This window comes from Lagenorhynchus albirostris, chromosome 8 (genome assembly GCF_949774975.1).
Source record: "Lagenorhynchus albirostris chromosome 8, mLagAlb1.1, whole genome shotgun sequence".
Classification (NCBI taxonomy): domain Eukaryota; kingdom Metazoa; phylum Chordata; class Mammalia; order Artiodactyla; family Delphinidae; genus Lagenorhynchus; species Lagenorhynchus albirostris.
In genome coordinates this window covers 29113849-29139834 of record NC_083102.1, presented here as the reverse complement: position 1 = coordinate 29139834, position 25986 = coordinate 29113849, and the positions used below count along the sequence as shown (strand labels likewise).

The following is a 25986-nucleotide window of genomic DNA, read 5'->3' as shown; positions in this document are numbered from 1 at the left end:
AATGCAGTAGTGGTTGTAAGTGGGCAGCTACTCCAAGTGGTATCTACTATATGACCTAATGATGTAAGAAGCTATCACATGTGTGTACATATACCATTTTCTGCAGCTGATACATGATCTAAGAATAAGAATTACATTCACTACAAACTCTTGGGTGTAAGATAGGCTCAAGGATGTCTTGTACAGCATGAGGAATATAGCCAATACTTCGTAATAATTGTAAATAGAAAGTAACCTTTAAAACTGTATAAATTTTTTTAATATCAAATCATTATATTGTACACCTGAAACTAATATGTTTTATGTCAATTATACCTCAACAAAAAAGAAACAAAAAAACAACAGAATTATTGATACATTCGTTAATTAAAATATATAGAGTGTAGGTTTTATTATTTTTTAGTTTTCAGGAGTATGTATGTATATTGACTGAATTGGGAACCATATATTATCTCTTTTTCCTTAATATGGAAAACTCCCTGAAGAAGCTCAGTTTACACTGAAATGATGGATTTCTATTTCTATTTTTTCTATTTCTGACAGCATTCCCCCTCTGAATGAACCACCTGCTGAAAACAACAAAAAATGAAGAGTTAAAAAAATTCAAATACATTGATGAACTGGTAGGAAATGAAGAAATTCTCACAGGGAAAAAAAAGGAAGGAAGGAAGAAAAATGAGAATATCCTGAGAAATAATTGAGACCAAAGTGGGCTTCATACCTGTCTTGACCTTGGAACCCAGGAAGAAAATGTCTCCCCTGAGAATCTATAACAAGCCACTTGGATTTGAGGCCCAAATTCAATCTATCTGTGCAATCCAATAAACTTCAAGTGGAGAATTTAATCTGGTACTAGGATTGATGGTGTCTCCAAGCAACTTGCAGAAGCAAATTCTAAAAATCTCTAGGAAAACTCAGTTTTAACTCTGGCCTCAAAGAATTCCCAGTTACAACCCCAGAAACACAAGTGCAGAGTCCAAAATAACAACCCACAAGGAAACAGGCACCATGCGCAAAAGCTAGAAGAAACAGCAAACAGCACAAAAAACCAATAAAATTTTCAGTATTGGATTTAACAGAGTATAGACTATGTTTAATTTGTATAAAAAATTAGAAAATGGCTCAAAAAGAGAAGCAAATAGAACTCCTAAAATTAAAAAGTATTTGAAAAATTTGAGATGGACCATATAAAAGAAAGACTAAGTGAAATGGAGTTTAAAGTGAGAAAATTTTATTGATATCATATAGATGTTCTAAGAAATAATGGAGAAAAATAAGAAATGAGCAACTCTAAAGAGATAAGGGCTGAGAATTTTCTACAATTGTTGCAGGGCATTATTCCTGAGATTTAGAAATCCTCTCAAATCTTAAGCATGGTTAAAAAAATTTTTTTTAAGGAAAGAAAGAGGAAGGGAGGAAAGGAAGGAATTCATACTTAGATTCATCACTGTGAATTGCAAAAATATCAAAGAGATCTTAAAAGCAGCCAGAAGAAGAAAGGGAGGGAGGAAATAAGACAATGCACTAGATTTTAGATAAAAGTACAGAAAATAAACTAGGTAATTCTTATTAGGATTGAGGTACGTTTCCTTTGATATTCATCAATATGACAGGTAAGTATCCTGATTAAGAGCTGTGAAAAAGTCTTGAGTACAAGAAAAAGTAAAGGAGGGAGAAAGGATAAAGTGTTTCAAAAGTAAAGGAGGGAGAAAGGATAAAGTGTTGCATAAAGTGTTTCAACTCCAATCTGAAAAACATAAACAGAACATTAAATTATGAACTAAAGACACATTTCCCTGAAAAAAAAGTTAAGACAGTTGTAAAATAATAATACCCAATCTCTACTGAGTGCAAACGTTTGAAAGAAAAAGGAAACAAACTGAGCAGTGAAAGGCTAAATATAGCACGGTTGAACAAATGCTGGGAGTAGTCGAAAGATTAAAAAAACAAAGACAACTCCCGGGACTACAGACGTCTAATACAGGCTTTTTACTCAACGTTATCTAGTTATTGCTAAGATAGCCCATTAGATAGTAAGGTTTCATCCGTTATTTCTGCTTGCTCACTTTTTTTCTGGTGCAGGTATATGTATAGATCAATTACATTAGAATGAAGACGAGACGGACCGCAAAATAGACTGTATAAGAGGCTATTGAGAAATATTTGTTCACCTTTTAATAAGGGAAATACATATTTACTCCATATTCTAGTGTAAACTATTTTAGTTAGATGGCAGCCAATCTATCGTCCCACTTACATCTTTAGGAGTGGATACGGAAGATAAATTCCAGCAATGAGCTCTGTTTTAAACAATCCCAATTGCCCGAACTTTGCTGATAATTCTAGCGTTAGAACCTTTGCCGTCTGCCTGGCACTACTTGAAATCCATGACTCACAAACGCCGGGGCGTGGAATCACAGCAGTAAAAAACAGGTGAAAACTTGTTCCTAGTTGTGTTCTGCAGGCGCATACAACTCCCGTCATTCCCCGTGTAAATATCAACAAATAAACAGAGGCACCGCATTTCAGATTTTGTTGCGCACCGTTCGCAACGGCGCTTGGTTTTTGTAGTTTCCACGTGGAGGACTGCCAGCGTGTTCAAGTTTGCTGGGGAGGTGCTAAAACTACACTTCCCACAAAGACGCGGAGGCGGACTCCGGTCGGCCTACGTCAATGCTTCAGCCAGCCAATGACCGCTCCGGGCGGCGGTGAGGCAAGCGCTGTCAGGAGCCAAAGTGGTTTTTTTTTTTCTTTTTTTTTTTTTTCCGCCGAAGCCGAGCGGGCGCTGCTAGCGGAGGCGCCATATTGGAAGGGACAAAACTCCGGCGACAGCGAGTGACACAAATAAACCCTTGGACCCCCTCGCTCCCCCACCTCTGAGGGCCGCGATGTTGTACCTAGAGGACTATCTGGAAAGTGAGTGGGCGGCACTGGCGGGCCCGACTTGGGGACCTGCGGGCGGGCGGGCGAGGGCGGGAGTGGACGGGCTGGCGGGATGGCGGGAGGGAGGGGGAGGCGGGGGATGTTTCTTTCTCACGGTAACTGGCAGCCTCGCTGTGGGCTGCCGGCTCCCTCGACCCCCCCCGACGCACGCACGCACGTAGCGACGTATGCGCGTACTTTCGCCTTTGGCCCCGCCCCTCTGACGGACTCTCCCATTGACAGTGATTGAGCAGCTTCCAATGGACCTGCGGGACCGCTTCACCGAGATGCGCGAGATGGACCTGCAGGTGCAGAGTAAGTCGGCGCGTTTGCCCTTGTTCGCTGCGCGCGTTCAGTGCCAGACTTACTTGCCATCGACACCAGCGACTCTGCTCTTTGGCTCTCCTCCGGCTCACTCGCTAGTACAGAAGGAGTTGTCCAAAAGAACCGGCAATGCCAAATCTTGCCTCTTCTGTCTCCCACGCTAATTTTCTCCTGGCTTTTACAAGAGAAGGTGGCATTAGAGCACGTGTGCTCCTTTCTCGAATTTGTGACTGTGCAATAAAAGTTTCTATACCTTCGTTGAGAATATAGATATGTTTTAGTGCACGTCGGCATACATGTTGCGAAGATTTTGACTTGAGACTTCATGTATAGAACATAGATTTCAGCATTTATATTTTTGTTGAAGTTCATGCTAATCAAAATTCAAGAGCGGACAACACATAGAAGCACAGGTTATATGTAGTTCTTTAGAGACCCTGGTGAACTTGGAATGTCGCATTTGAAAAGTTACACATTAAAGGATACATTCTCAACTGTCAACAATATGGTAGTTTCTCAGTCAAAATAAGAAAGTAAATAAAATTTCACTGTAAAGCTTCTTGTCTGCTGTAACAAAAATTTTGACTTTTCTTCTTTCAGTTATAGCTTGGTAGTCCGGAGACGTGTTCCCCAAAATAACCTTGCTCTTTCATAGAACAGTATTTAATTTATTTGATCTTTTTTTTCTGTGAAGTTTCTTTAAAGAGTTTATGATTCAGAGAGGGTAAAGAATAAATACCTTTGGAGATAACAAGGTAAATACTTAGAGCAAAATTTCGAAACAAGAAAACAGTGCTGAGTACCAAATGTATGTCCATCATGCTCTGAAAGAACCTCACACACCTTCCCCCTTTGTGAAATGAATATAATATAGCTGTTCCAACTATCTTGTAGAGATACTATATTAAAAATTTTAAATGTGAAATATACGATACATAATTAAAATGTATAATCAAGTGTACTTTGTTGGCTTTGTGTCACTCCTTTTGTTTGGAGAAATGTAAGTACTCCTTAATTGTTTGAATAATATTAATGGCTGGCCTTCATGGGGTGTATCTGCAGATGTTTCTTGATCCCATGTGTACCAGCTATGTTTGGAGTATACATAGAATTAGGATTGAGATAAGTTTCTTGTGCTGACAGGTTTTCTTCTTAGAAAAGTAGGGATGGGGGAAGATCTGGGTTTTGGGGTATGATAGGGAAGAAAGGAGTATCATGGAAAGCGATCAGAAAACAACATTCCAGAGTGCGGGAGTCTTGAGGTAGCTAAGAACCTGCCCCCCCGCCCCTGCTTCTCTGCCCCACCATGCCACACACACTTCCATACCCAGTGTTCGTGAATATTCTTTTCTTAGCCTCCTGTCGGTTTTATGTGGTGCATAATACAAGGTGATACATCACGGAAATCACCTTCTGTTCAGTGGATTGCAGTGTGGAAGTCTGAATTGTGTGTTGTTTCTCCAGCTTGCTCACGAAATTCATTTTAACTTTAATGTAGTTGAAATGCTAAATATTTGCTAAAGTAGTGTTTTCTACAGGATTGAACGTAGATTTTATCATCAGACAGATCTGAGTTCATTTTAGGGCTTTACTAACTTATTCATTGGCCTTGACCACATCGCCACTTCTGAGGGATTTTTACTGTCTTGCGGATTAAAAGAAATACAGATAAATTAGAAAGTTTAGTACCTGATACGAAGTGGGCATTCAATAAAGGGAAGTTGTTATTTTATGCTTTCATTACAAATGTTAAGTCCTCTAGCAATTTGGACTTGATAATGTAAGTTAGAGGTTTTTTTAAACTTGCATTTTTTACAATAATTAGAATTATCTAAAGTGAATAGGTATTATGGATTAACAAAAGATATCTCTTTGTCAAATAAGTTAGGAAATGCACTATTATGCACTGCAGATCTCCAAAACAGTATAGTAAAACAGTTTTCCTCAATTTACATAGCAACAAAATCCCTTTTATTTATTTTTCCTTTTTTAGCAGACATAGAATGAAATGACTATTCTTAGCACACACTTCAGGAAAAACTTATCTAGAACAAATAATAATGTGCGTCAAGTGAATAAATGATTGTACCTACCACGTTCAGTCATGATATGAGATGATGGGGTGCTTAATGGTATATAGCAAGAGGTTGAAACCTTTTTATCACATTTTCTTATTGAAATAAATGAGAGGATTATCAAGTGGTGATTTCAATAACAAATCGTGTTTCAGCATATTTGGCTGACTTTATACTGTTAGTTTTTGACCCCAAGCCTATACTATTCAACAGCTATGGTATAGAATCTATCTACATTGTTGACTACTTTGACTATTGGAAGTTTAGAAGTAACAACAAAAATAGTCAGTAGGGAAAATTGTAGCTTTTTTTTTACTAAGGTAATTAAGGCACCATATATTTACATTATTAAAACATGACATATTTAAGTTACAGACCAAGTAAAACAGTGTATGTGCTCAGATATTTTTTTCTTTCTTCACATCAAAGCATGTATATTCAGTGTATGAGTTTGGTCATCTAAGTATGAAATGTTATGTCCTAGATGCAATGGATCAGCTAGAACAAAGAGTCAGTGAATTCTTCATGAATGCAAAGAAAAATAAACCGGAGTGGAGAGAAGAGCAAATGGCATCCATTAAAAAGGTATGTTCAACACTCTGGATGATTTATCTGTGAATTTTTGAGACCCTCTGAGGAAGCTATTTTAAAATTAAATAGTTTGGGGGATATCAAAATGAGGGAAAGTTATCAATAGCTCTTTAGAATTTAAACGTGACTTATAAAATTAAAAATGATGTATTAAATGTTAGAGCTTCAGGTATAGGAATTTATTTTATATATAAATTTGTTTGCTTATTTTGGGCTGTGATGGGTCTTCGTTGCTGCGCGCGGGCTTTCTCTAGTTGTGGCGAGCCAGGGCTACTCTTCGTTGCGGTGTGTGGGCTTCTCATTGCAGTGGCTTCTCTCGTTGTGGAGCACGGGCTCTTGGCACACGGGCTTCAGTAGTTGTGGCTTGCGGGCTCTAGAGCGCAGGCTCAGTATTTGCGGCACAGGGGCCCAGTTGCTCCGCGGCATGTGGGATCTTCCCGGACCAGGGTTTGAACCCTGTCCTCCACACCACTGCGCCACCAAGGAAGTCCAGGAATTTTTAATCATTGAAGCATCTTGGTAATTTAGAAAATTATTTCAATAATTAGTGACTCATTAGAGAGTCACAAAACCATTTAAAAAGTACATTTTTTCTTTTAATTTGTTTTGTTGTAGTTACAGGTAATTAAAGTTGCCTTGTCTTTAAATGTGTATTGTCTTCCAATTTGGGCCACATACTGGGGTGAAAATTAGCAACGTTGAAGCATATTTTATATATTGCTAGGTACCTAGGTTGGTGGAATCATAGAATAACAGAATCCTAAGAATTGAAAAGATCTTTAAAAAATATTTAGTTTAAAACTCTTAATTTGTACATCAGTTGGTCCTAGAAATACAGAATTCTTTGAGTTTTTGTTAGTTTTATAGTACTTAGAGCTCTCTTCCAGTTTAGAATGGATATCAGCTCTCCCCTCAAGGTTTGCTTTAAAGGTGTGATTTAGTTTATTTGGGGATACGGTGGAAGAACTACTCACAAGCCCTCAGTTTGGTCATGACTGTGCCATTTGACTGTGTGACATGGGACAGGTCCTTTAATACCTCTGAGTAATAATGGCTCCCTTACCCCCAACCTTCATAGAATTGTTCAAGAATCAACTGAGAAAGAAATTTGAAAACTAGTTGTGTTGTTTATTTTACCACATGGGGGGAATGTTATTTCTGTTAGGAGCAAAAACTTCAGAATCTTTTATAGAATTAGTCCTGACTTGGAGGATATCTGGAGGCCCAGGTGTGTGTGAGTATAGACTTCACATATATGCATCCTAAAGTCATTCATCATGCCTTTATCCTATTAGGTTTTTGGGGTAGCACGGCTTGGATATACCCTAAAAGTCTGATACTTAATGGAACTTCATAGAATTTTAAAAAAATAATTTGCTTTATACAGGGGAGAAATCTAAAATATTGGTTGATTATACGAATTGATACCTAGCTTAAAATGAGAATTATAGAACAGTTGGAAACAATGGACATGCAGGTCAGAATCCTTTCAATAGTTGCTTTTATAACAAGTTGTAAAAATGGTTAGCATAAATACTCTTTACAAATTAGATAAGTCTTACATCTTAAATAACATTTATTTTTGAAGAAAAAGAACTATTCATTGGCTCACATAACTTGTACTAGTATAGAGGCTAGACTTGGATGATATTTATTTTTTATTTATATCTTTTCTAGGAATTCTGAACATCTTCCTTTAATCCTTGGCTGTTGTCTAAAATTTCTAATCTTACCCCGTTCCCACCCTATCCCTAACTGGATTTTTATTGCTAATGTATAATGACTGACAGTGATAACAAGCTATGATAATGAAAAATGCAGTTATATGTCCTGCATACGCATATTTTTAAATTATTAATTTATTCTTGAAACACGAATGTTTTTATTCAGGATTACTATAAAGCTTTGGAGGATGCAGACGAGAAGGTACAGTTGGCAAACCAGATATATGACTTGGTAAGTAAAGTTAATGTGCATGCTATGCCGTATTTGAATTATGGATTATGTTTTAAATGGTGTTGGCTTATATGTAATAGGAAGAACAGACTAAACTGAATTATTGCTCTCTTGATCCCATTTAATTTCAGAGTTCAGTGTCTACTTTTTGGTTTCTTTGTGGAAGAGAGCCAGAGAGTCCACAGTCAGTAGTAGGTCAAGAACCTTATATTTTAGCCAAATCTACGTTGCTATAAGATTGTAGCTGATGTTAGGCTTTTTTTGTTTTTTTTAACAAAAATGGGTGTTTATTATACTAATCCTTACCTTCTTAAGGGAGTGTGCTTACTTGCCTGATAAATCATCTTGAGATTGTTTCTGTGACAAAATACACGTAAGAGTACTATGTTGATAGTTCTTGGTAGTCTGATTAAAATGAAGAAGAGACTTATTTCAATCTGTGTTAATGGATAGCACTCAGCTGTCTATTAACTGACGTCAGTAGATAGCACTCAGCAACTGGCACAGGTGGCAAAACTGGGAAACATGATTAAATGAACTTTAAAAAGAGGGTTTTTTACAGTAGCAGCAGCACTTCTTAAAGATTGAAATCACCAAGAAGACAGATATATGCAATATTTCTCAAATTGGTATAATTATGTTTTTTTTAATGTAAAGCATCTTCTCCCAAAGTGTATACTTTAGGAAATACTCATTTCTGATTCTCTCTCAAAGCAAGTTAAAGCTGAAGACAAATGCTCACTTTTGATTAACTTTAGCATATGGATTCATATCTTATCTTTGTAGTCTTGTGTGGATACAGTTTTATTACTGAACAGATACATGTTAATATAAATGTCATTGGTGTGCATGACACAGATAAAAGGTACATATCCCATTTGGGATACATTGTGAATGCTATACTAAACTAGAAAGCATTTGTCATGTAAAACCACAGAAAATGCTTAATTGTTTTTACATAGTGAAAATATTTTAATGGATATAAAGACCTAGACTCTTTTGCTCATACAGTTAGTCTGAAAACAGTTTCATTAAAGATACTGACTAAAGGAGGGTAGAGTGGGCTGGTGGCTTGATTTACTGTGGAACGAAAACCAAAAAATGTTCTAAATTGTTTTGGTCTTGAATTAGGTCTATAAACATAGAGAAAGACATTTATGTTTGAATCCAGGACTAATTTGTTTAAAACATTCTTTCTCATATGTAGTGACTAGGTGTCAATCTTTATTTAGAAACTACCTGCTTTTTAAATCATATAGCTCTTTGGTTCCAATCTTTTGTTTATATTTTACTTTACTACTTTTTACACCTTTATTAAAAGTACTTCATGCATTTAGAAAAAATATATATAACAAATATATGCTTTTTAAATGTGTGTGTGTATCCATCTCTTGTTTACAAACCACACTCTTCATCCACTGTGTACTTGGTGTAATGGAGTTTTATGTGGGTACAATGGAGGAATGAAGAGTAAATGCTATAAATGCTCCTGTCCTCAAGGCATCTGTTAACTAGTTGGGAAGACATGCCCACAGAGACATGCCCATAAGTAAAGTGGAGAGCCTGTATAGAAACATGTTAACAAATAAAGATTAATACAGTTGGGTATTAAGGGGATCTGGTAAAAGACTGACCTAAGTCAAGCAGAGTTACTGTTGATTTCTTGGAGGGTATGAGATGAGTTTTGAACAGAATTTATTCAGAGCCTCGGGGGCCTGGATTCAGGTATTGTATTGAGGGGAAAGCATTTCACTCAGAGGTAATGGATAAACACAGAATGAAAATAAAAATTAGTAACTTCTTTGAGGGAGATAGGTTATTTAGGCTAGAGATTGAAGGAATAACAAGTGATGTATTAAATTTAATACAATGTAATGAATGTAATAAAAAGCAAGGACCCATAATGGATTCTTGCAGACGTGAGTTCAGCTACTTCACTGACAGACTTTGGAAAAGTTATTTAATCCTGGAACCTCAGTTTCCTTATCTGTAAAATAGCAGTATTAATTTGTGCCTTAAAGGAAGATTTGAATCAATCTCTCTCTCTCTCTTTTTCGACAGAGATATAGAGACAAATATAGATACATCTATATACATATGTCTATATCTGTCTCTGTATATCTCTTATCTATATCTGCGCGCACACACACACACACACACACACACACACACACACACACACAGACACACAGAGTGCTCGTAGCTTGGCAGATAGTAGGCACTCGCTCTTTAAAAAAACTCACTTCATCTCATTTCTCTATCAAATTTTCTACTTTCCTGAAGCCACTGCTTCCCTTTCAGCTCTGCCAAGTTAAACCTGTTTTTTTTCCATAGTCCCCCATTATTTATTTCTAAGACTGCCTTTTGTCTTTTCTCTACTCTTTCCTATCTCTGTCCCTTTCTTTCCCTCCCCTTTTCTTTTTGTTACTCTCCACTTCTTCCTTTTTAAAGATTCCATTGCTATTCCAGGTGACCACGATATCCTTAATATAAAATCCATTCTTCTTGAGACTATATGTTAATTTATTATCTTCCCACCTTTGTGGCCTTTCTCAGTCTCCTTGGGTATCACTCAGAGCGGTTGCTGTTCTGAAGGGTTCTGTCTTTGACCTGCATTGTTTCTTACTCTGTTCAGTGGTTCGCATGTAAAGGTAGTTTTCTTCTCATCTTCAGCCCCAACTCCAGAGGCTGATGAGACCAAATGCCACACGGTAAAGCATTGTTGTGATGCCAGTTTTACCCCCTCCCCGCCACACTCACCACCCAAGCTGAGAAACATTTCTCCATTACTTTTCCATGTGTATGCTTAGTTTTAGCAATTATGCAATAATTATTCTTCAAGCTCAAACTTCTCCTCTGAGTCTGCTCTTATCTTAGAATTCCTAGGCCCTGGAACTCATTGTATTAAGACTTAAGTCTTCTTGTTTTACTTCTTCACTAGCATCACTTCTCATGAATAAATAATTGTTAAAATGTTAAAATCAATTATGCACCCTCATTAAATTCCTATAACATTTAACAGGTGAGAGCTTAGAAGGCCCTGTGCTTCAGAGGTGAATAGGTAGGATATAGTGTAAGCGTAAAAATACAGTAATTTTTATTTATAGATCCTTTACCCAGTAAACAATGGTACTTGTATTTATACAGTTCTACCTAGTGGGAGAGTATAACTTTCACTCATACAGCAAATATTTATAGATCTCCAACTATGCATGGTAACTGGTGCTGGATGGGCAGTAATGATACAGACAGGCAATGAATATAGGCAAACTAGATTATTGGAGATTTTGGTAAGTGCTGTGAAGGAAATAAACATTGTGGAAAGAGGGGGAAAGAGTGAGTCACTGGGGAAGGCTTTAAGAGTCTACTAGTCAGGATGAGTGTAGTCTAAGGAGGTGACACCTGAGGCAGTAATTGGAAAGCGAGAAAGAGCACAGCCATGTGACAGGCTTAAGGAAGAACATTTCAGGCAGGTGATGGACCAAGTGCAGTGTCTGAGGTGCAGTGTCTGAGTCTCCTTGGGTAGACTGACAGGTTGCACCAGGAAGGAGGCCAGTGTGCTTGGTGTGTTGTGGGAAAGAAGAGGGTGTGAGCGGGGCAGGCAGAGGCCTAAAAGCCGATGAAGCAGTGTTTTTAGTCTAAGAGCAGGGGGAGGCCAGTGAAAGATTTTAAACAGAGGAGTGGGACACACCTTAGAGGACATTGTATGTATGGCTTTGCTTAAACATTATATTATTATGGAAATGTCAAGTAAGCAGGTATTATTGTTACAGGTTTTGAGATACAGCAATTGAGTATATAATTGTGTTTGATTTTGCCCCTCAATGTTTTCTATAGCATAGTATTTAATTTTCATTAAAATATTTTATTTACTTTTAAAATCAATAGTAAGCTTTCTATTCCTGTGACCAGCACTGTACTGACTACCTCATTTATTAAGGAAAAAAATCAGACTGCATAAATATCCACAAATGAAGAAATTTGTGGAACTAGGGGTTCATTGGAACGAACTGACGCTTTATTTAAGAGGGTTTAGTGAAATTTGACTAACAGACTAAAAAAACATCTATCTTATTAAAATAATTTCCTTCCAGAATCCTGATGTTCATAGGCTTTAAACACTTTTTGGTGTTCCTCAGTCAGATGTCACTGTCATAAGGCCACATTAGATTACAATACCTAGTAAAGGTGATTTATATATACGCTGATAAAGCTTGAGCTCTTGGTTAATGCTTGAATGGTTTTAGCAGCCTCTTACAGCGCTAAATACCCTTGAACTTGCTTCTTTTTTATATCCTGGTTTATTCCTGAGATGATTATATTTCAGGCCCACATTTTACCTATAAATTTGAGAATTCCTCATCCGATACTCTAATTAAGGAAATATATTACGTGAGCTTGACCTTTTGATTTGTCTCCTATCCTTATTGTCTTTTAGGAGAATGATTAGATGTAGTTTATGTGCTAAGGCCTTAAGTATTTGATTCACCCTAAAGATGGATCAAATTTTCATCTAGTTTAAATTTAATTCAGGATGTGAAGAATCATTTTCATGACTTACCATCAGAGAAATGATTTGCCATCATGTTTCCTTTTTATTCCCCAGTTTACCCTCCTGATTCCCTATTACTAGATCTTTTCATGGATAGAAATTTCTCTCTTATTACCATGGATTTCCACTTAGAACCTTGTAGACAGAGTGCTCATTGTGAAAAGGCAAACTTGACATCTAACTTTTAGAATTTGACAGTGTTGGAAGCCATAAAATCATGGAAAAACTTTTAAAAAGCTTTATTCAGTTCAGTTTGAGTCCATCAAGTGATACATTTTAAAATTTGAATATTGGAAAACTGGGAGAGACAAAAGAGAAAGAATAAAGGATTACAGCTCTATGCAAAAATAATTAAAGGGTCAGGATTTTTTGTTTGTTTCATGCAGAGGGGCCAAGGGTGACTTAAATATTTTATGATCATGAATATATTAACAAATAATGTTGACAGAATTTCCTTTGTCTCTGTAAAGGTCAGAAAAAGGACACTAAATTTAAAGAAGTTATGATTTGGCGTTGTAGGATATGATTTAGGGTTGTAGAATAAGGACCTTTTGTGGCTAGCATTTATTGACATTAAGTGGGGAGCAGATCAATAATTAGACTCTGTGGTCGGCCTTGTGTTAGAAATCTGTGGTTAATGGAAAATCTCTCAATTGGATCAGTACCCTCTTTACCACTATAAATCAGTCTTACAGGGTCAGGTGTTTGTAGAGCGGTACGGTAACTTGGGTTCTTGCTTCACCTGATATCTGGGGGGCCATTATGGAGCTCAGCTAGGATAGGTGCTTTACCCATTCAGAATCATGTAGGTAGAGGGAATGCACTTAATAATAGGTTTCAGATACGTTCAGTGCAGCTCTTGCTATTGCTGTTTAATACTGTTTAAGTATCCTGTTGCTTTATAGCTTAAGTTAAATCTTGTGGTCAACTTCTTTCCAACTCCTAATTTGATTTAGTACAGCAGTGGTGAATCGAATAAAAAGAATTCTCATTGTTTGATAATTGCTTATAATATTAATCAGTTTATAATCTTTTTTACCTACCAGTGGGAATGATTGAAAGCTCCCTTACAAAACTCCCCACCACAGTGTGGTTAAGGCTTTTCTGTATCTGTTTATTTTAATTGTGAATTCAGTTTTTCGAGTTATTAACTCTTTGGGTTCCACTGCTTTTTCTGAACTATCTGATATTGGGAATTCCATCATTATTTCCATGTTTTCAGGTATAATAAACATTATTAGTGCTATCTTAAAAGATAATTAAGCAATTCTTAAATTCAGGGGTGGAATGAGTTAGGGAGGTATGTATGGTTTCTTCATCTCACCTCGATCCCCCCCCGCCCGCAACCGAGATTCTAACACTTCCTCTCTATACTGTCTGCCCCTATGACAGGTCACACCAGACTTTGTTTTTCTCTGAGAATTCTGTTTGTCTTCTTGTCTCTATACACTCTTTAGTTCTTTAATTATCACTCCTTTCCACCTGTTTGAAAACAATCCATTCTTCACTATCTAACTCGTTCATAATTCCTTTGTCTACAATAGCCCAATATTATATTTTTTCTTTATGTGCTACTTCTCACCCTTTCTCGCTGTTTTTTATTTTTTACATCTAGGAGATTTTTATTTGTTTGTTTATACCTTTACTGTGTTAAAAATCTTACATAAATCTTGATTTGTCAGCTAAATTTTAATTCCTATGAAGGCAGGGATTCTCTCATTCTTCAGGTATTCTCTGTTTACCCAGTGCCAAGCACACGATAGGAACTCAATATTTATTAGTAGTATAGTTGTAGATAAGAAAGGCGGTGGAGTATTTTCATTGCATTAAGTAGACTTGGAATTTAGATATGAGTATTTTTTCTGATTTCCCTTGAGATTAAATTTTGACAATGTAAGAGATATTCTTGAATAACAGGTCTGTGTTCACACTTTATTATTGGAAGGGAGTTTCCATTAAAAAGGATGCTCAGTTACCTGCAGGTTCTTTGAATAGTAGCATGTGTCTATAATACGTGACCCTATAGAATTTTAAATATTGTAATTACAACTTCTACCAAGCTCTGAAAAATTATGTGTGAAGATGGAAGGAAAATTGGGCCTTGAATTATTGAAAAATCATAAACCAGCATCCCAATGATTACTGTTAATATACAAAATACAAATAATAAGACAATAGTCTTATTTTTTTTCAATTTGAATTCTATTACTTTGAGTTAAAAAATTGGCTTCTGCATGCGGAAGTTCAGAGGGCAATGTTAGGTATAAACAGTGAAGCACAATCTATTACAGATAGATCAGAGTTAAGTCTCATTTTTATAATGCACTAGTTATTGAATTTGGGCATGTTGCTTAACCCTTCTGAGCTTTAGTTTCTTCACTTATGAAATCGAGACAGTAATAACCTATCTCAAAAGATTAGAGCAAGGACTAGAAAACGTAAACCTTCCAATGCACCAAACACATTAGTGGCATCTAACACCCGCAAATTGTCTTTTGCTACTCTTCTTCCCCACTCCCTCATTTAGATACACATTATTTAATCGAAAGTCTTATTTAAATTTTTTGCCCTCTGGTGTATCATAGCATTTTGACATTTGTGAGGAAGTTACTCTTAAATATAACAGTGATTAAGAGGGAAACTAGAGTTTGAAAAAGAAAGATGTTGACAATAATGTGACATGAATATTTTTCAAGACTTGGTGTTTTTTGGTTTCACTTCAAAGTAGTAAATTTGAATAAGTATTGAAAAAATTTAATATTAAGCTTTAAAAATACATTGACTTGTTGCTAGTTTGAGGTGTCATAAAATTTTCTGAAATCAGTCCAAAGATCTCTAGGTGAATGAGAAAATACAATTTTGCCACCTTAACCAAGGGCAACAGTATTACAATAAAACTCTTTTTTTTTTTTTTTTTGCGGTACACAGGCCTCTTACTGCCGTGGCCTCTCCCGCCGCGGAGCGCAGGCTCTGGACGCGCAGGCCCAGCGGCCATGGCTCACAGGCCCAGCCGCTCCGCGGCACGTGGAATCCTCCCAGACCGGGGCACGAACCCGTGTCGCCTGCATTGGCAGGCGGACTCCCAACCACTGCGCCACCAGGGAAGCCCACAATAAAACCCTTTTGACCAAGCTCTTTGTGGAATGGCATTTTCTGGCTAAAAACCCTTTTGTTTCAACTCTTTACATAAATGTTTACAAGTATAATGGTCCACTCTCCTGCCTTAGAGAAATGTATGTATAGAATATAGGAGCCTCTTTGTTTGTAGACTGAGGATCTTTCATTCCTTACTGTGACAGTTATTATGGTCTGGCAGTGTGGATGGCCTTGTTATAAGTAGGAGATTAGGCTAAAAGTAATTGCAGGGCATACTAAGAACTGTTACCAACCCTCCTGTACCACCCACCGCCCATCTTTGCTTTACTTTTCATATCCTACTTCTTCCAAACATTTTCTAACAAATTGCGATTCTGGTTTCTTAAAACTTAAAATTTATTCAAGGAAACTTCGGAGATACTTAGCCTAGCACCCTCATGTTATAGATTAAAAACCTGCAGTGTAGGTTAATTGACTTGCTCAAGGATACAAAGCAGATGCGCTAAAAGAAATAAAGATTTAGGTTTCCTCATTAAACTGACACTTTAATAGTGTCCCAAATTGTGGTGGTTATCTTTGATCTTCTTTGAAACAGGTAGATCGACACTTGAGAAAGCTGGATCAGGAACTGGCTAAGTTTAAAATGGAGCTGGAAGCTGATAATGCTGGAATTACAGAAATATTAGAGAGGCGTAAGTAAACTTTACAGTTTTGCATCAATGTTGGACAGTACATGTGCACATCATTGAGGAGACACACGTCCCGCAGAGGCTTCTCAGGTGCTGCTCCTTGGTGGACGGTGGCACCTGGGTGGGATAGCTTGGTCCCCAGCAGTTGGACTGTTTGGGTCACGGATACTTGGAGAGATAATATATCATCCACTCACTCTGTATGAAAATAACGTATTAAGTCATTCCATTTTTTAACATGGATATATGCTAGTAAGATGAGTGGTAGGAACAAAGATTTAAAGGAATACAACCATCTAGAAACAAGTCAGCCATCTGGCATTACGTGTTTTGACTTTGCCCTGCCAGTTTATGCACTTAAGTGTTGAGGAAGGTTGTTATTTTTTCTTCTTAAGGACTGCCTTAAAGCTTTCCCTCAGCTGTGTTACTAAGAAAGATTTTAATGAGTTCTTCAACACTTCCTCTTTTTCTCAAGAAGTCTTTCCTAAACTTTCTCTTATCAGCAAGAAACCATTTTAATATTTCTCTGCAAGACTCGACTTGATCTCCTGCTATAATTTACTCTTATCACTTCCAGGGTTTAACTCAGGAGACTTCCCCAAAATGGAGACATGAGCTCTGATTCTTTAACTAATTTAGCTCTTCCAGCCTAAATAGATAACGTCCATAAAATCAGATAGTGCTGTGCTAAGCCCAGAGTAGGCACTCACTAAATGTTAGTTGAATCAAGTCAGTATTATGGCTGATTTCTAGTAGAATTTAATTAAAGGATTCAAGCATCTCTTTTCTTGGTGCATTTCAACAGCAAGAAATCGGTACAGCAACATGTACCTATTTCTACACACAGATGAAAGGTTTCTTTAGAGTGTTAGGTTACATATATCTCTGTTTATATACTCACTAGATGTCAACTAGGGCAGCAACCACACATGAATCCATCTTGGTACCCATAGTTGCATGTTTGTATTCAGAAATAGATCCATCATTTTAGATGATCATCTTATTTATTTGTGATACTTTTATTCCAGGGGGACCCTATCTGAAGATAATAAGTATTTTGAGGCAAAATAAAATATTTTATTTTATTTTTTTGAAATGCTGATGGTAGCTATGAGTAGCAATAAGCCATGCCTATTCAGTACTGCAGGAAGGGTAATGAAGCATCCTCTGTAAGGACGCAGACATATGAAAGTAAATTAGATCAAGTTATAAAAATTGCTCCACCCTGTGCCCTGCCATAATTTCATCTCAAGGGATCAAGATAAACCCAGGAAATTTCTTTAAAAGTATTTTAAAGCTTGGCGGTAGAGATTCTATGCATCACTTTTCACAAACAAAATCCCTAACTTCTTTTAGGAAGTCTTTACTATCGCATGTCATTTTAATGATCAAAGGATTTTCTTTCATATAGTAATGTCCCATTGCCTAATACTTTAGACTCTCCCATTAAAAGGTCTTCAGCTCAGTAACTCTAGGTTGAGTTTTTCAGATCAGTAATGGAGTTATAATACCCATTCATCCACTTATGTTGTACCAAATGTCGTGAATTCCCTAACTCAGACGTTAGCGTGCTTTGACCCATTTTGTACTTAAGGTGAATATTGAAAAATAGGTTACTTATTGTTTAGAAAGAGGATCAGATTGGCTCAGGGTAAAATTGGCAGTGGTGACCCTCTAATGTGTTTGACTAAAATGATACAGGCATAGGCATCAGAGCTTGCCAGTTCTTTGCTGGTTAAGGGTACAGAATGCCTGTATTTGATTGATGTGTAAAGAAGTTCTGTGGCGATATCTCGTGGTATATCTCTATGCCTCTCTTTTTTTTTTTTTTAGGATCTCTGGAATTAGATACTCCTTCACAGCCAGTGAACAATCACCATGCTCACTCACATACTCCAGTGGAAAGTAAGTTTGATTTAGGACAGCTAAAATTTTAAAGACAATTAAAAATTCATTATATTATCTATGTATTCTCTTTCACTAGCTTTACACAACCAATTGAGAAACGAATATCCTCCCCTTTTATTTTGTGAGATGTATTTTTTTTCATTGCAATTACTGGCAGATTTATCTTCTTCATTTGGGAATAGCATATTTGATTTGGGAACAGGTAGTCTGTTTTCCCTGGAATTCATTGCGGAAGAACATGTGGTACTAGTAGCAGTGTATACTGACTACATACAGATACCTGATTCTCTCCAGGGAGTGTTAGAACTAAGCCAAACAGTAAACTACTTGATTGTGGGCTCTTTGTCTTTTTTATCCTTGCTTTTCAATTTTTTAGCTTACTGTTGGCTTATAATAAAGTCTCAAATGGTTGGTGAGTTAGTGAGTAAATGAATGGTTAGTCAGATGCTAGCTGGCTAGATGACCGTATCGGTGCCTTTTTTTGACAGAGCAATTTGATATGAAAGAAAGATTGATTGAAAATTATTTTAAATTGTAGTTAATGTTTTGAAAACAGAATTCGCCTCATGTTATGTGTGAAACCATGGTGTATCATGGGTTGTCTTCACTACTTTCCTATTAAAGTTTTTTAAATGTCCAAGCAGTCTGCTCTTACTAAAACAGGTGACACAGAGAGTTCTGTTTGTCCTGTCTTCTCAGAAAACATAATGTTCTGTATTCCATGAGGAACTCAGATCATAACTGTATCAGTTTATAACCAGATGGAGTACAATATTATGCCTTGTCTATAGTTCTCTAAAATTTTAAAGAATTGAATTTTTTATTTATATTCAGAAAGGAAATATAATCCAACTTCTCACCATACGACAACAGATCATATACCTGAAAAGAAGTTTAAATCTGAAGCTCTTTTATCTACCCTAACATCAGATGCCTCTAAGGAAAATACGCTAGGTAAGTTTATTATCTTAAATATGATTGTTTTCTTTTTTTGTTTGCATTAAACTAAAGGGAAATGACAGCAATTAAGATTAATTATACAGATTCTTTACCTGGTTAAAGTATACGATAGGAAGAAAGAAGTAAAAATGTGAGATGAAAATTTTAAATTTAGTGATTATATCTGTGCTGAGAACTAATATATTTTAAGCTCACTAACTTTATGTTCTCTCTAACCATTTTTATTGCTTCTTTAATTCTATACAGGTTGTCGAAATAATAATTCTACAGCTTCTTCTAACAATGCTTACAATGTGAATTCCTCCCAGCCTCTGGCATCCTATAATATTGGCTCCTTGTCTTCAGGAACTGGTGCAGGGGCAATTACCATGGCAGCAGCTCAAGCAGTTCAAGCTACAGCTCAGGTAAAAAGGAAAAAGGTTTGGAAACAATGTTAAATTTTGTCTGGATCCTTGGCAAACTCAAATAGAAACAACTAGATAGGAACAAAAAGAGTTTTCTTGCATTGTAAAGTTTCATTTTTAAATCATAGTTTTATGATATCTGACATTTTATTTAATGAAATGAATATGCAGAAATTCCCTGATTGATAATGAAAAGTAAAAAATACATTCATACAACCTCATGCAGATCCCTTCTCATAGTAATTGCTCATGACGCCCATATTCTTGACTGTAAGCCACAGCACCTGCTAGGACTATACTTTATTCTTTCTACCAGTTCCAGGGCTTTCTCTATAGCCTCAGAACGTAGGTTGCCTTGACTTTGTTCACTTCTGTACTGGTTATCTGTATTCCTTAAGATACCCATCCTGCAGTTACTTCATAACTAGGTAAAAACTGATCTTAAATCTTTACATAAAATAGCGTAAATTACAATGATGAAAATAATGGTTTAAACAAAATAATATTGGATAAGCCAAAATAATGCTGTAACTAGTAAGACTTGAAAAAGAAAATATACATACTTATATTTATTAATACTACCAATGAATGTCTTTCTAAGATGAAAGAGGGACGAAGAACATCAAGTTTAAAAGCCAGTTATGAAGCATTTAAAAATAATGACTTTCAGCTGGGAAAAGAGTTTTCCATGCCCAGGGAAGCAGCTGGCTATTCATCATCTTCAGCGCTCATGACTACATTGACACAGAACGCCAGCTCATCCGCAGCAGATTCACGGAGCGGGAGAAAGAGCAAGTAAGTTTTATTGCTACAGTAGCCCGTACCTTTACTAAGTATGCAGACTACCTGGCATCCAGCTGGGCTTCCATATATTAAACAAAGGCAGCATGATATGATGGGTCAGGGTGAACTTTGGGGAGGTGGGAAGACATGACATTTCCTTCACACTGACTTACTTTGAAAGGGATGAAGTCTTTAAAAAGTGCTAAGAGACCGTAATTTTTCTAGAGTCTTAAATTGGGTTTATTAATAAATGACTTCTTTTTACTTTCTTTTGTTCATTAAGATAAACCATTTTATGAAACTTTTTCTGCTTATAACACCTTATTTTGTCATGTGTTTCCTGGAAATTTTTTTAAATAAGATTCTTCATTTTGATTAAGAGCAAGTTGTCTTAATTCTTGGTATTACATCCCCAAAATTGAAATTATGAAAATATCCCTAGATTTTGTAGATGAGACTCTTAAGATGATTATATAAAAACCGAACAGCATTTGGCACCATCTTTCCAAAGTACCTGCATATGTTAGGTATTCATACATAGTGAAAGTTCAAATGCTCGGTCAAAAGAATTGTATCATAATTTTATCATAATTTATTCTTTAAATGTATTTTCTGCAAGTAAATGTTGTATTTTCTGGGTTCCTGTACTTCCTGTGACTAAATCTCTAAAAGAATGATCAATGTAGAATTACCACAAAAGTGCTAAATATCTTAAAAATTCATTAATGACCCAAACTTTTTATAACTGCCGATGATAAATTTTTGCATTTTTAAAATTTATTAGCATACGGATAATGGTAAATTTCTTGTGAATTTTAACACTTTTTGTTTCCTGTCCTACACAGGTAAGTATTCACATGTCAGTTGATGGTCATGATTATTTTCATCAAATGCTTCTGTGTATTTGTATTTTAGATTTTGATGAAGAGTATTCAGTTTGCTTAAAAATACAAAGAATGTCTGTAAGGTAGCCATAACTAATACTAATTCTTAAAAGTGTTACCTACAATTTAAATCAATGGTAAGTAGTAACTGATTAAAAATTTATTCTAAAAACTTTGAAATATTTTGAAAAAATTTCATTTAAATATATTTGCTCTCCAGAAAACAAAAATCTCAGATAAAAATAAACTGTTATGAAAAATGTTTTATTGCTCTAAACAATTGTGCTTTTAAATCTGTTTATCAGATTATTTGAGTGTTAAATATTAATTTATACATTTAATGTTATTTCATATCATACCACTTACTTAGAAGTTATTTTCAGGTAACTTCTTATGGATGCTGAGCAAATAAAACTGATACTGTTATTTTCAGAAACAACAACAAGTCTTCAAGCCAGCAGTCATCATCTTCCTCCTCCTCTTCTTCCTTATCATCATGTTCTTCGTCATCAACTGTTGTACAAGAAATCTCTCAACAGACAACAGTTGTACCAGAATCTGATTCGAACAGTCAGGTTGATTGGACTTATGACCCAAATGAACCACGATACTGCATTTGTAATCAGGTAAAAATCTGACATAGGTCTATAAAAGCATAATCTGAATAAATTAGGAAAAAGAGCTACTCCATTTTTAAAGAGTTCTTTTTACTCCAGTTAAAAATACCTTTGCTTCTTTAATATATTTTTCTCCTGCTTCTTATAAAAATGACGTGTTTGCTGTAAATACAAAGAGTATAAAGAAACATATAAGTCATCCATAATCTCGGCCCTCAGATATAACCTATAATTAAACATTTCTAGGTACTACTACTATGTACCCCACATGGATGTTGTCTTAGCCTGCTCAGGCTGCCATAATAAAATACAACAGACTGGGTGGCTTAAACAACAGAAATTTGTTTTCTCACAGTTTTGGAGGCTGGCTAGTCCAAAATTAAGGTGCTGGCCAATTGTGTTCCTGGTGAGGGCTCTCTTCCTGGCTTACAGACGGCCCCCTTCTTGTTGAGTCCTCACATGGTGAAGAAAGAGAGCTTTGGTATCTCTTCCTTTCGTATAAGGACACCAACTTGATTGAATTAGGACTCCACCCTTACGGCCTCATTTAACCTTTATCCTCTCCTCACAGGCAGTCACATTGGGGGTTAAGACTTTAACACATGAATTTTGGGAAGGGACACAAGCATTCAGTTCATAATACATATGTACACAGATACACACATAGGTGTATGTGTATTTGAATTTGACAGTTGGAATCATGGTATGTCCTTTTATGTAACTGGCTTTTTTCACTAAATCATGTGTACTGAACATGATTTTTCTTGTCATTTTTTTCTTCTCACAGTTATCTGTTATACTCTGTACTGTAACTTATTTAGTCAATATTTAGCTATAAATTATTTTAGTGGTTTTATTTTTTAAAAATTACAAATAACATTATGGTAGGCATTTTTTATGTAATCCATTTCATACATCTAATTTCTAGGACAGTCCTTTAGAATTAAAATTAAATTATAAATATTTGATACCAACTACCAAATTATCTTCTAAAATTTATTACCAAAATTAATAAATTGATGAATATGCCTGTTTCCTAAACCCTGTCCAGCACTACATTTTATTCTCTCTTAAAAACCATGTACCAATTTTGATAGTTTTGAATCACACAGTTGTTTCAATTTACCTTAGTAGTAAGATTGGATTTTTTTGGCCATTTTGATTTCTTCTTTTATGTGTTGGCTGGTTTTTTCTATCATTTTTGTCACATATAAATATTTTGCTTGGTTTAGTTTTTTAATTCTAAAATTCCAATTTTATGTAGTAATGACTGTCAGTCTTTTTCTTTATGAATTCAGCCATGGATTACATCCTTAGGAAGGCCTCTTCCCCTTTACCCCTTATAAATGTGTCTTGATTTTTAAATGTTTTCATCTGTTGATATGCTTTAATTTCTTCACATTTAAATCTTTAATCTGTCTGCAGTATATTGTGTTTAACAGTGTGAGTTGCCAGTCTAATTTTTAAGAATATGCCATTTAAGAGTTTGCTAGTTCTGCTGTCACCTGATAAACATTTTTTAACGTTAATGATTAAGAATATCCTATAAATATCCTGGCAGTAGAGGTAGATTACCTACAAAAGAACAAAATCAGATTCACCCTAGATTTCCCCTCTATAACACTAAAAACTAGAAGTTGATGAAATATGTCTGTAGAGCTTTGAGGGAGAGATCTAAGTGCCCCCCCGGCCCCTACCCCACACCCCCACAAATTGTTACCCAGAGAAGTTGTTCATCATGTGCATAGAACCGCAAACAGGTATTTTCACTCATGCAATCAGGAAGTGTGCCATCTAGTAAAATAAACTCTATCTGAAAACGTATTCAGTTCATTGAGAACTTAAATGAATTCAGGAATTAGGAAGTCGTGCTGTAAAGTGCTAGTGAAGAACAGCAAAAAGAAAAATGAGAAAGGACATATAATAAATAGATAATAAGTTCAGAAGTTTCAATGAAATGGGCTATTGACTGCAAAAATATAAATGGCCTAACCTGACCCAAGAAAAAGTAAAAAAAAAACTTAAGTATGTAAATAATCAAGAAAGAAACTTAAAATCTTTATAAAAGGAACCACCCAAAAAGTTGGCTCCTTTGTCGAGGTAGTCTACAGAACAAATTCTTGCAGACTTTCAAAGAGTACATAATTTCTGTGTATCTCCCCCTACATCCCAGTCCCAAAAAAACCTTCCAGAAAAAAAAACTGTAAACTGTGTAAAACTATATGCCCTGTTTCTTAATGCAGTTGTATATTCAGTGTATTTCCCTCTATTTTCTTAACAGTATCATAGGTGCTTGTTATATAGTCATAACAAAAATATTTAATTTTCTTTTAACTAGGTATCCTATGGTGAGATGGTGGGCTGCGATAACCAAGATGTAAGTATTAAATTTTTCTATTTAGGAATGAAAAATCACAGATTATTATTGCTAGAATGTGTACTTTTTTGTTTACTGTGTCTCTCAGTATAAGAAAACAGGTTTGAAGTTATGTTAATTATAATAATGCTAGAGTATTCCTCCCCCAAATAGGATAGTATGCCTTAATGTATTCCCTGTTTTAACTTTTTTAAAGCTAATTTTACAGTTTTATGTGCAGATTATACTTCTCAAAAGGTGCTACGTTGTATGAAAATTAGAAACACCCTCCTCCCCTTTTGCCAAAGAGTGCTGTGTTTGCTAGAATTCAGTTCACTTATCACAGTGAAGAATTGGAACTTTAGAACAGTACATTCTTTCAGGAAGCATGGTGCTAAGGTGAAGGCTCTAACGGGGGTTATTTTTCTCCTATTAGTGTAGTATTTCCTAAGGTACTCTGCTAGTGTCAGCTGATAAGAGCCACTTCTGATATTAAAAAATAAAGAAGGTTTGAAAGAAAAGAATTCCTATTTATTTTCTTTGAAGCTTAATTTGGGTTAGAGATATGTTTTGAATGCTGAGAATATTTTTGTCTAGTAATTTCCACTCCCTTCTTAACTGTCACACAGCTCAGCCCCCTCTTGTCCATGTTTTCCTCCAGAGGGGTAACTGAACCCTGAATTCTAAAGAGGACTAATCAGTAATGTCAAGATCCTAAGGTTAATAATAAGAGTTTAAAATTTTTAAAACAATTTGAAAATTGATCAGGGTTGGCTCATGAAAATGTGTGCTTTCCTGACCTGCCAGGTTCCCAACAACACGTTCACATAGAGAAAGACTTTCCTTCCACTCCCTGTGCAGAACCACTGTGGGCTGTTTGTGATTATTGCAAAACCATTTCAAGAAGACCATTGTAAACTGTCTTCTGGGGCGCTTAGTGCAAATGAGGGATGAGAATTCTGTGAATAGTTCTGTCATACTCTCTCTGATCCCTCTCATTCCCAGTTGTGCTCTTCTAAGTGCTAAGATTTTCTGTGAAAGTGTAGAACCACTTAGTATATTGCACAGTGGAACTCCTTTTCTCTGCATATCTAGGAATAGATACACCAGAAAGGAAACCCAGGGCAATCCTTTATGTCTTAATTACAAGTAGCTTGTTCTACTTTATGAGGAAATGAATAAGGCTGAATGTTAAATAAAATCTTTAAAATACATGTACCGCCTATGTGAGAGACCCATCTCACTTCTTCTTGTCTTGTGAGTTGGTATCAGTGTACTCTCCAGCTTAACGGAAATTAGGGAATTTGTGTTCATTATTTAAGATTATGGGAGTAGGTTACATGAACCTCAGAGTTAACAAAGATGCACAATTTTCTGTGTCTCCATTTCCTCATCTCTGAAACTTACCGGTTGGACTAAATGAACAACAAATCAGCTCCTAGATGTCAAAGTTCTGTTTCCATGGCTCTAATTATTAATATTTAGACTGCTGGGCATATTTTAACATACTACATAATCTTTTACTAAGAACTATTTCTTTGCATTTTTGCTTTCTAGTGCCCCATAGAATGGTTCCATTATGGATGTGTTGGATTGACAGAAGCACCAAAAGGAAAATGGTACTGTCCACAGTGCACTGCTGCCATGAAAAGAAGAGGCAGTCGGCACAAATAAGGGTGGTCGTTTCATTTGAGAAAGAAAAAAACTCCAACATTTTATATAGGACTTTAAAAAAAGGAAAAAAAGAGAGAGAAGAGACAATGCATTTCCAGGCAACCACTTAAAGGATTTACATAGACAATCCTATAAGATCTTGAACTTGAATTTTATGGGTTGTATTTTAATAATGTAAGTAAATTATTTATGCAC

The 25986-nt window shown here is 35.9% G+C and overlaps 1 protein-coding gene across 3 annotated transcripts; it reads left to right on the top strand.

Moving 5' to 3' along the window:
- The first annotated feature begins 2774 nt into the window (after positions 1–2774).
- On the top strand, positions 2775–25986 carry ING3 (inhibitor of growth family member 3). 3 transcript variants are annotated; one of them, XM_060155998.1, is made up of 12 exons: positions 2775–2916; positions 3166–3237; positions 5806–5906; positions 7803–7868; positions 16112–16208; positions 18039–18110; positions 18948–19067; positions 19419–19477; positions 20079–20272; positions 21578–21770; positions 24100–24138; positions 25675–25986. In XM_060155998.1, the coding sequence occupies exons 1-12, from the start codon at positions 2889–2891 to the stop codon at positions 25789–25791; spliced, it is 1158 nt and encodes a 385-aa protein (XP_060011981.1). In that variant the 5' UTR covers positions 2775–2888; the 3' UTR covers positions 25792–25986. The 3 variants fall into 3 exon arrangements, 2 of the variants coding, with proteins under 2 accessions (XP_060011981.1, XP_060011980.1); XM_060155997.1 differs by having other exon boundaries at positions 19320–19477; XR_009541807.1 differs by lacking the exons at positions 16112–16208; positions 19419–19477; positions 20079–20272; ... (1 more) ...; positions 24100–24138; positions 25675–25986.